Here is an 11,761-nt window from a genome sequence, read left to right as displayed (position 1 = left end):
AAGTGTTTATTTCTTTTACATTTTGATGATTTTAACTGACAACTAATGAAAACCCCAAATTCAGTATCTCAGAAAATTAGAATAAGGTTCAATATTGAAGACACCTAGGGACACACCCTAATCAGCTAATTTAAATGGTCTCTCAGTGTAGTTCTGTAGGCTACACAATCATGGGGAAGACTGCTGACTTGACAGCTGTCCAAAAGACAACCATTGACACCTTGCACAAGGAGGGCAAGATACCACAGGTCATTGCTAAAGAGGCTGGCTGCTCACAGAGCTCTGTGTCCAAGCACATTAATAGAGAAGCAAAGGGAAAGAAAAGATGTAGTAGAAAAAAAGTGTACAAGCAATAGGGATAAACGCACCCTGGTGAGGATTGTGAAACAAAACCCATTCAAAAACATGGGGGAGATTCACAAAGAGTGGACTGCAGAGTCAGTGCTTCAAGAACCACCACGCACAGGCGTATGCAAGACATGGGTTTCAGCTGTCGCATTCCTTGTGTCAAGCTACTCTTGAACAAGACACAGCGTCAGAAGCGTCTCGTCTGGGCTAAAGGCAAAAAGTACTGGACTGCTGCTGAGTGGTCCAAAGTTATGTTCTCTGATGAAAGTAAATTTAGCATTTCCTTTGGAAATCAAGGTCCCAGAGTCTGGAGGAAGAGAGGAGAGGCACAGAATCCACATTGTTTGAAGTCCAGTGTAAAGTTTCCACAGTCAGTGATGGTTTGAGGTGCCATGTCATCTGCTGGTTTTGGTCCACTGTGTTTTGAGGTCCAAGGTCAACGCAGCCATCTACCAGGAAGTTTAAGAGCACTTCATGCTTCCTGCTGCTGACCAACTTTATGGAGATGCAGATTTCATTTTCCAACAGTACTTGGCACCTGCACACAGTCCCAAAGCTACCAGTACCTAGTTTAAGGACCATGGTATCCCTGTTCTTAATTGGCCAGCAAACTCGCCTGACCATAGCCCTATAAAAAATCTATGGGATATTGTGAAGAGGAAGATGCGATACACCAGACCCAACAATGCAGAAAAGCTGAAGGCCACCATCAGAGCAACCTGGGCTCTCATAACACCTGAGTAGTGCCACAGACTGATCGACTCCATGCCACGCCGCATTGCTGCAGTAATTCAGGCAAAAGGAGCCCCAACTAAGTACTGAGTGCTGTACATGCTCATACTTTATGTTCATACTTTTCAGTTGGCCAACATTTCTAAAAATCCTTTTTTTGTAATATTCAAATTTTCTGAGATACTGAATTTGGGGTTTTATTTAGTTGTCAATAATAATCATCAAAATGAAAAGAAATAAACACTCGAAATATATCAAGCCTGTGTGGAATGAATGTATACATTATACAAGTTTCACTTTTTGAATGGAATTACTGAAATAAATAAACTTTTTGATGATATTCTAATTTTATGACCAGCACCTGTTTTCACATTTAAACCACAATATACAGTTTATTGTACACACAAATACAGGATTCAGTGTTCAGGGGGTAGTCTGTATATCAGCAATATTATTAATCTCTAAAGAATGTGTTTGATCTGACAGGCATCTGCAAGATACATGCATCTCAGTGTAATGACAGTTAACTGACGGCTCAGTACATTTGGTGTCTTCCAGATTATTTACTCTTAAGTCTAAACATAATAAACTTTCTTACCATGTCCAATGCCACTAGCCTCCAACATAAATGTCATCCTAAAAAAGCGTTTGGTCACTGGGTTAATTATACCACGGCAGGGTAGGCTATAAAAATTTGAATTCTGAACCGTATGGGGTAACGTCAGTGAGATTGCCACGCTTGTGCCCATCTAGGTAGTTGCTATGGCGGATTTCTGCTATTCCCCTAATTTGTAGATGGGTCGCAGTTACCAGTTTTTATTAAGTATTTAAAGCTCAGAGAACACAGAACTTAATAACTGTGTTAACCTTTTGTTTGGTTGTCAACATCAAGCTACAAAACCAGAAAAGTGTATTTCTCACATTCCTGAACTATACCCCCAGATTACTTTATACACAAATCTAACTTTAAATTAAGAAAATGGAAAAGCTAAACTTTTAACAATTTTCACCAAGTATACCAGTTTGGGTACATAGTGAAAACCATGACATTTCAAGTATTTGTGCTGAACTTAGTGAGCGACAAAGCCTACTTAGAGATTTGGACCAGTTAACCAAATGTTGCTAGTTCAAATCCATGATCTAACAAAGTGCATAACCAAAGGTAATGTACCCATGAGCAATGCACTTAATCCTAATTGCTCATGCATGTCACTGGATGGGAGCTTGTGCTAACGAAAATGTGCAGTCACAGGAGCTTCTTTCTTTCTCTAAATTGAAGATCTTTAATCCTGACAGCAAACCACTATCCATTAACACTCTCACTGAAATCACTGAGCGTTGGACAAATCTGGATTAACTGAAGAGAAGATGAGTCATTGGCAAGTTGTGATACTGCTCTTTAGGCCCATAAATATGCATACTGGGTTAGATTGACTAAATGTGGATTGCTTATTTTGGGTAATACATTTTTATAAACAGTCTGTCACAGTCAGTTTGCCTCGACAGCGGTTGCAAAGGTAATGAGCTCCTTTCTAGATCTAGTAATTGGGTAGCTGTGTGTCGTGACCCTTCCATCAAAGTGGCTGTGCCTCCCTGTCACCTCATTGACAGTTCACATCACATGGTTTCTTCTCGGTCGGTATTGTCTGTGACAATGGGTTAACGACTGGTTGAAGGGGCAATATTGCAATTCAGCAAGCAGTATTGAAAACGTGTCAGGCCGGGTGTATAGATAGGATTGGACAAACCTATTAAAACAGTAAGTAACTAATAAAAGACAAGCCAATCATGTCATATTGAGACAGACTGATGCTGTCAACAACCATTGTATCCCCCCCCCCAAAGAAAATACAACATACAAAACAGACAAGTGGAAACTTCAACTTTGTTAGTATTCATAATAGTTGTATACACAATGTATAGGAGCACCAATAAAAAAAATCTCAATTTTTTTAATGTCAAAAATGTTGATGTTTTTTTGTTGTTTTTTTTAAAAAGCCACAGAATATTCTAGAGAAAGCAAATAGCTCTGTACAGAAACAAGCAACAAGAGAATTCTTCATCGGCAGCTCAATGAACCTGCCGCATAATTTCAGAAGCAAATGAACATAAAAACAAGAACAGCTGCCTGCTGCTAACCTAGGACCCTACATTACACAAACATAGCTTTATATTTAAAACACAAGATATGTAAGAAATGTTTTTCTCAAAAGTCGTGAAAAAGTGCAATACAGGGTTGACTGTCTACAACTCAATAGGTTATTCCCAACTGGGTGTCTTTCCTGTCTATTTTTTTTCTCCTCTGTGCCACTTTTTTTTTTCTCTTTTTTTTTTTTTACATGTTCCTTTTGTATCCAGAAGTAAAATCTCTTACAGTTATATTGACATTCATGAGGATGTATATTGAGAAACATGGTCAACATGGTATTCACAAAAGTATAAGGTAATAATGATTGCAATGACCAATTTCTTTGGGTAAGAGGGTAGATGAAAAACTAGTTTCTTACATGAACATATTTTAATTTTTTCCTTTTTACATTGGAATTGTGTACAGAACAAGTTTCTTTTTCTTCATAAAAAACAAACTACATGTTTAAAAAAATCTGAATCTGGGAGTCCCATTCAATAGGCCGACATAATTTCACGTAACATTTAAAAACAGCCTGAATGCATTGTTTCTCGAAGAGACCTCAGATAACAGTAAACACTTATCCATGATAGAATAACCTGGTTTTCGCATGACAAAGAGAAAGAGAGAATGAAATAGCAAGAGAGTGAGTGAGAGCAAGAGAGAGAAAGATAGATACTGAGGGGGAAAAAACAGACCTCTTCAACCAAATATTGGCTCTTGGAAACAAGACATACATTTCATAGCACTTTCATACGATATATCACCATTCCATAGAAACAGCTGAGTGACTGGGTAGGATGTGTGATTGTAGGGCGAGGAACCCCAAGACCAGCAATCTCTGTAACGGGCTTAATGTCCTGCAGATGGTTCTGAAAGGTCACCAACTAACAAGCCCAAAATGCCTGGTACCCTGGGCCAAACTGGCCTAAGAGTGGTGACTCGGCATATCAGAGGCGTCACAGTGTAACTCGAAAAATGTCCACAGAGGGCAGAGTCATCTTGAATGTCAACGTACGGACATGTATTTGTAAGGCTTTTTGAATAGAAGCTCCTACAAACAAAAACATATTTAAAATGTACCAAGGGGCCACACAATGCCATAGAATGCAATAATCCATTCAAATGTACTGTAATAACACACAAGGCATCTCCCCATAAGTTGATATGAAGTGTCTGAGAGTCTTCTTTTCATTCTCCTCCCACATCAAATGAAACAAGCAATGGTGGAAATAATGAGGCAGTTTCTTTTAAACATATGTACATACCTATACGGATATGTAAATAAAAAAAATACATAAAACATATTAGAAAATATCAAAAGACATGGCACAATATATAACAATGAGTAAGGTAAACAGACATTGTTGGATCAAAAATGATAGCTATAAAATGACTGCGTTAATGGAAGGGACCGATGTCCAATGTTCACTTCACTGAAACGGAGCAATAGATATACAAAGATGCACAAAGAAATGACACTAATTAAACCAACACTGTGTGTAGACCGCGCCTCTTGAGCACCGACAGGAAATAGCGCCCTATTTGACTCCTCCTCTTGACTTGAAAGCACAAATCGTGGTCAAGCATCACCAGCAGCCAACGAATCAGCCTAACCTTTTCTGTTTTAGTTTTTTTTTTTTGCTGAGAAAATTCACTTTTCTCTGGCTGAATGCGACCAATGTTACATATCGGTTCCGAGAATGTTTCTTCATAAAAAGGTGAACTGTCTGGTTTTTAAAATGGCCATGTCCTTCCTGAGACGGAGCAAGGTAAGCCAAATGTTTCAGTTAGATCTTTTTTTTTTTTTTTTTCTCTCTTGAGGGGTGTTGTGGATCCATGGATGGTGCCCATCATGTAACCAGGTGTAGGGCTACCAGTTTGCTTAGGGGTGGCAGGGGGTGTGTGTGTTTGTACTGTGGACATGTGTGCGTGTGTGTTTGTTCCTGGACATGTGTGCGCGCGTGTGTGTGTGTGTGAGGGAGCAGCGGGGTGTGATGGGCATGTGGTGATCAGGCTGTGGTGATGGCGTTCAGGTCCTTCATCAGACCCTCTAGGTGGGCCATCTCCTCTGTCAACTCATCAGACTCGTAGCTCTGAGGGAAAGGAACAGGGTTACTGCGGGAGACAGGGGGAGAGCAGGAGGGGAGAGAGGCAAGGACCTGAGGAAGGCAGAGGAGACGGAAGGAGAGGGTCAGTTTGGGGGTAGGAGTAATGAGATTAAAAGGATGGGGGGGGTCGCGGGGGAGGAATTTGTCAATGGGACTGCAGCACAAAGCAAAGACAAAAAAAAAAGCAGCATCAACAACACTGTGGACAGCCAACCATCATGATCGGTGCCAGGCGAAACATGAACACCAGTCCAATGGGTTTAGGGGATTATTTGAAACATTAAAACATCGATTACAAGCAGCCAATAAATACAACACAACAGGGGAAAGGGAGGTGACCAGAAAGGAGAAAGGGGACAAAAAGTCAATTAAATCCATATCAATCTCATTATTACAAAAACTGCCATGCTATGGACACTAAATAAACATGCTGTACTCTAATGGCCCGGATTCATTTCCAACAAATGACCAAGTATTTGAGGATTCAATGAGAACGTCCTGGTGCGTTTGTGACATATGTGAACACAGCACTGACAATGAATGCAACATGAACATTTATCACAATGGGGGGGGTGGGGGGGGGCAGTAACTCACGTTGTCCACGTCCTCCAGCATGCGGCTGGTTTCAGGCATGTCCGGGGCGTTGGGCACCGTGACTGGCATTGGCGTGCGCGTCCTGCCCAGTGTGCCGATGCAGGCTGTCTTTACTGAGTGGAGCTGGGCCCCTGAAACACACAGACAGACAGACACATAGACAGGCAGGCAGATAGACAGAAAGACAGACAGACACATAGACAGACAGATAGACAGACAGACACATAGACAGACAAAAAGACAGACAGACACATACCAGACAGACAGACAGACAAAGAGAGAGAACAATGACCACTCGTCATTTTTCATACATCTTCAGTTTGTGAATGTAAAGCACAACCTGTGAGCATTCACGACATGTGAGCATTGTGCGTGTGCATGTATACTGTGTGTACTACTATACTTGATAGTTCTAGATTTCTTAGTATATTAAACCATGGCAAATCAGGACTAGTAGACATTTTGTCAGTCCTCACTGACAGAAATAAGCTTGAGGTTAAGGTTAGGGTTATAATGGGGTTTTAGGGGTTAAGGTCAGAGTGAGAACATTTTTATTTTATTTTTAGGGAAATCAATCGTGATCCCAAAAATGTCCCCTCAAGCACAGTAAAACAAATCTTTGTGTGTGTGTGTGTGTGTGTGTGTGTGTGCGCTCCTCACCAGTCTGAGTCAGCAACGGTGTGCTGGGCAGGGCAGGCGTCTCGAAGGTGATGGCGGAGATTGCAGGCGCAGCGAAGCTCTTCAGGGGGTGCGCCGGGCGCACATGGGCAGTGGGGGGCTGGCCAGCACTGCAGTAACTGCCACTGGCACTGGGCTCGTCATCGGTGGCCGTGGAGCCGTGGTAACTGCCCTCAGGGTCTGGTTGCTGGTGCTGGACCTCAGCCTGGCAGGGGGGCTGGGCCTGGGGTGGGAGGGGCTCGGAGATTGGGGTGTTCCTCACCGACTCTGCAGTCAGAAAGGGGTGGTGGGGGGGGGTCAGTCGTGACCGGGTATGATGTGGTATGTGTATTGCCTGGGGTCCATTCTAGCCCGGTACAGTCCCTAAGTAAGAGGTATTAGTATCGATGTGACGATGAAGCCTGATGGAGTTTAATCAAGAAATAAAAGAACACATGGTGCCAGGACCGGCTTTGTGTATTTTAAATGACTAAAGACACTGAAGACCATCGAGAGGAAGGTCGGCGCAGTCGAGCAACGCCCCGCTGTAATTCATCAGCCGTCCAGCAGGGGGCAGCGCTCTCACCTGTGGAGTCCACCCTGTCTAGATGGGTGATGGGGGAGGCGCAGGTGTGTGACCGCAGGTGGGCGCCGCCCTGATGGTGGTGGAGGTAGCTGCGTGTCGGCGATGCCAGGCTGCCCGTGTAATAATGGTGGTGATGGGTGTCGAGGGAATGGATGGGGTGAGCACTAATGACAGCTGTGAATGGGTACATGGACAGACAGGCAGATGGACACAAAACGCTGTTAAAGAAGCATTGCCGGGCGAGCGGGTGTGAAAGCAGCGCTGTTCAAATACATCTGCACGCAGACACGCATACACGCATACACACGACATTGACGCCACAGAACTTTTAAAGTGACATCATAAAACAGCGACAGTCAAAACAGGGTTGCTAGCAGAATTTGGTTAAAATCTATGGATTGTACAGCCTAAAACGTACATTTTTCCTTGACCCCCTATGCCTGAAAATGGCCTTTTTCCTCAGGGGGCAAAATGTCCTAACAAACTCAAACTTTCCTTGTTTTTCTTACATTTTGTGGAAACGTGCACGCACACACACACACACACACACACACTTACGCTGGGGGGGCTGTGCATCAAAGGGCATCATCATTTTAGGCCTCATTCCCCGTCTCCCTCCCAATGTAGACATGCTGTCTTCTGATTCACAGCCTGCAAGTCAGAGGTTTGACAGTCTGTTTCACTCCCCAGAATGACAAGATCGTTGGATTTTCTATTAATCAAAGGGGCAGCGGAACCAGGGTCCTGAGAGGAATCTGTGCGCCTGCTCGGATTAAGAGAGAAGAACCTCCACTAACCAACGAACGAAATGTGAAAAGCTGGATGAAAAGCAGCATCTCCAACGTGTCGACACGCTGGATGCATGAAAAGCAGGAAATGTTCGCCATGTCAACGAAATCACCCAAAACACAGGCAGGCAAATCACAGAGGCCGACGACCACGGGTCTGACCTCGGTAGGAGTTGCGTCTCTGCAGCAGGCTGTCGTCCCGGCCGGGCTCCACCGGCGTGATGTCCTGCGAGGTGCGTGGGATGGGCGTGTCGGTCATCACCGGGTCGGGCTCGGGGGACTTGTCCATGGGCTTGAGCTCCAGCCGCTCGTGGTGGATCCACAGGTCAGGGGGCTTCAGGTCCTTGGAGTTGCCCTTGTACTTGTGGGAGCCGTTGGACGACTTGGACGCCGCACGCTTCCTGGAAGCGGAGGGAGGGAGGGAGGGCAGCCCCCCGGGGAAGGGGAGAGAGGAGAACGTTGACGAACGGAAACATGAAGGGGGGCGCGGTCGGTGTGGGAACGGGGCAGCGACGGTGGAATTACCGACGCCTAAGGCTGGCTTACTTCTTCTGGTGGGAGGTGGTGCGCCGCGTGCAGAGGAATGCCCCGACCACCACCACGATGATGGTGAAGGCCCCGACGGAGATGATGATGACGATCACCAGGATGTGGTTGTCCCCACTGCCGGTCATTCCTGGTTTCCCTGGAAAAAGCCCAGAAAGGTGAGACAGGGGGAAAGAATGTCTCCACTGGGGAAACTATATGTGTTACGAAACAATCCATGATTCATATGTGGACACAACCCAATTAATATTTATTTATATATATATTCAACCAGCTGGACACAGGAGGTAAAAAAACAAACATTGTTATGCAGAAATGTAAAATACTTTATCTTTAATACAGAAATGATGTCAATTCCATTTCAGCTTAATTCTGTGGCTGATTAAGGCCTTAGGGCCATTACGTAAGGTTGATTAGATAACCAGGTGATACAAGCCCGAAAAAGTGGGATGGTTTATCTTTTATTTAAATTTTGCTTAATTCGGTGGAACAGTAAGTGAACCAAGCACTACTGACATCTAAAATAAGCTTTCAAAAGCCTAGGCTCTGGCCTACCGAGTTGAACCAATCAGAATAGACCACGGGATCTTGAATAGGGCCTTACCGTGTGGAGACCCAAAACCGTTGTCAGAAGGCGGTTGGTGACTTCCTGGTTTATTTGGCAAATTGGAGGCTGAGACAGGAGACAAAACAACTGCTTGGTACACTGATTTACTCAACGCCACCCGGCGTATTGACCTTTGCAGAATGCAGGTGAATGGCTTTAGGCACGTGAGGAAAGAGAGAACACAGTGTCTGTCAGTCATCATGACCAAGAAGTCAAAGATAGCGAAGAGGCAATTACCTTGGTCATTAGCCATTTTGTCAGAGGATTCGGCTAAACAGGCCAAAGGAGACAGTTGCCAGGGAGAGAGAATACAAAGCAAACTCTGGTTAGAGGAGGTAAGAGGAGAGCGTTAGAGGAGGTACGAGGAGAGCGTTAGAGGAGGTACGAGGCAGCACGGGAGAGGCAGCTAAGCATTTGTGAACACCAGTAGGAGGAGAAATAAAGATTAAGACAGAGAAAGCAGGAGGGAGGAAGGGAGAAAGCAGGAGAAGGCACAGCCCGACAGAAAGGCAAGTTCGCTGCCAGCATCTATTGAAAAGGGAATGAGAATTCAGCTCGCTACCAGTGAAGACAAGCAAATGGAAATCATCTAATCGTGACAGACCATTCAGCCTGTCATAATGCATATTATTAACCCCACCAATAGAACAGTTAATACAATCAGCTCATCGTCCAACGCCCAGGACTTATTAACCAAGGGTTTGGGAGTGGAAAGTGAATAACTATGAGTGGAAGGGCTTTACTTATGACACTTTGGGTGGTGGGCTTTATTGGCTTACTGTTTGAGGCAGAGGGGCTTTATTGATTTACTCTTTGGGAGCGGAGAGGCTTTCTGGACTTACTCTGGAGTGGAGGGGCTTCATTGACATACACTTTGGGAGTTGAGGGGTTTTATGGATTTACTGTTTGAGGCAGAGGGGCTTCATTGACATACTCTTTGGGAGTTGAGGGGTTTTATGGATTTACTGTTTGAGGCAGAGGGGCTTCATTGACATACTCTTTGGGAGTTGAGGGGTTTTCTGGACTTACTCTGGGGTGGAGGGGCTTCATTGACATACTCTTTGGGAGTTGAGGGGTTTTCTGGACTTACTCTGGGGTGGAGGGGCTTCATTGACATACTCTTTGGGAGCGGAGGGGTTTTACGGACTTACTCTTTGGGGTGCGGAAGTGCACTGCCTCAGACATCGGGCCCATGCCCTTAGAGTTTCGGGCCTGAATCTTGAAGTAGTAGGTGGTGTCCAGAGTCAGATCTTGGATCTGGTGGGTCAGCCTGTTGCCAACCACCGGCTCTATGACCCAGTCGTGGACCTCGGCGTTCACGTCCGTGCTGTAGTAGATGATATAGCCTGGGGACGGGAGAAGAAAGAGTTAAAGAACCTCACAGAATTTTTCTAGACAAACTTCTTTGGTGGGAGTTCCACATTGCAATTATGGCCTGGTCTGATAAATTCCATAGGTTGTGCAGGATAGCAATGTTTCCCCCCGTGACCAAGCCATTCCGGTTCTTATCACCAAGCCATTCCGGTTCTTATCACCAAGCCATTCCGGTTCTTATCAACTGCTCATCCTTCTTCAGGGATTTCTAACTTCCCAACTCTATGATCACCATTAAGCTCGGGCACACTGGTCCGACCATTTGAAAGTCTGTGTGCGTGTGTGCGCGCGTGCGCGCGTGCTTGCGCCTGTTTGTGCGTCTGCAGTCTCACCTGTGATCTTCCCATTGGCCTCTGAGGGCGGCTGCCAGTTGACTATGATGGTGCGTGGTTTCAGCTCCTTGCTCACCACGGTCACATCTTTGGGGGACGAGCTGGGAACTGTTCACATCAAACAGGCCATTCATGAGTGAAGTATTACCGGGGGCCTCGTTTCCTCAGACACAAGCAGCCAGCAACAAACGTAAACCACAGTCGGCTTTGACCATGAGTCCACTCAATTTCGCTGGTGTGTGTTTTGGCGTGTGTGCGTGTGATCTTACTGGTCTCGAAGGTGGTGCCCTGGGCCGTCATACTCCACGTGCTGGTCCTCCGACCCTTGGTGACCATGACGGAGAACTCGTACAGCGTGTTGGGTTTTAGCCCGGTCACCATGTAACTCAGGTTGGTGGTGTTGGCCGTCTGAAACACACAATGTTGGGAAGGGTTCAGTACCTACATTGACCAACAAGTGGCGCTCAAGACCAAGAAATGCCCCGCATGCGCGGTACAAGACCACGGCAGCACCTAATACAGTCTGGAAATCGGTGAATGTACGTGGTCATAAACATTTATTTGATTTCAGTAAACAAATAAAAACATATACAGATAAGCATACACACACACACACACACACACAAACACACACACACACACACACACACGAGAACAACATGGAGATTTTGTAAATATTTGATGTGACAACACTTTGCTACAATGTAAAGTAGTGAGTGTACAGCTTGTATAACAGTGTAAATTTGTTGTCCCCTCAAAATAACTCAAGTACAACCCTAAGTGAAAATGTCCAAATTGGGCCCAATTACCCATTTTCTCTCCCTGGTGTCATGTGACTCATTTGTTCTACAAGGTCTCAGGTGTGAATGGGGAGCAGGTGTGTTAAATTTGGTGTTATCGCTCTCAAACTCCCTCATACTGGTCACTGGAAGTTCAATATGGCACCTCATGGCAAAGA

The 11,761-nt window shown here is 45.1% G+C and overlaps 1 protein-coding gene across 14 annotated transcripts in view; it reads right to left on the bottom strand.

The window, feature by feature from the left end:
• Nucleotides 1-3,379: 3,379 nt before the first annotated feature.
• The window catches only part of neo1a (neogenin 1a), a 148,988-nt gene continuing 140,606 nt past the window's right edge, over nucleotides 3,380-11,761 (bottom strand). For 3 of the 14 annotated variants that reach the window (XM_034296655.1, XM_029124684.2, XM_029124693.2), the window contains exons 18-29: nucleotides 11,073-11,211; nucleotides 10,804-10,911; nucleotides 10,249-10,443; nucleotides 9,335-9,367; nucleotides 9,095-9,163; nucleotides 8,491-8,629; nucleotides 8,107-8,345; nucleotides 7,715-7,807; nucleotides 7,157-7,330; nucleotides 6,574-6,858; nucleotides 5,914-6,044; nucleotides 3,380-5,370 (exon numbers count right to left, since the gene is read on the bottom strand). In XM_034296655.1, coding sequence (XP_034152546.1) covers nucleotides 5,221-5,370; nucleotides 5,914-6,044; nucleotides 6,574-6,858; nucleotides 7,157-7,330; nucleotides 7,715-7,807; nucleotides 8,107-8,345; nucleotides 8,491-8,629; nucleotides 9,095-9,163; nucleotides 9,335-9,367; nucleotides 10,249-10,443; nucleotides 10,804-10,911; nucleotides 11,073-11,211 — 1,755 coding nt within the window. In that variant the 3' untranslated portion in view covers nucleotides 3,380-5,220. The other 11 variants (XM_034296669.1, XM_029124695.2, XM_029124705.2 and 8 more) reach the window with 8 other exon arrangements.

This window comes from Esox lucius, chromosome 2, assembly GCF_011004845.1.
Source record: "Esox lucius isolate fEsoLuc1 chromosome 2, fEsoLuc1.pri, whole genome shotgun sequence".
NCBI lineage: Eukaryota > Metazoa > Chordata > Actinopteri > Esociformes > Esocidae > Esox > Esox lucius.
The sequence above is the reverse complement of the archived record's forward strand: the minus strand, read 5'-3'. Positions and strand labels throughout refer to the sequence as shown.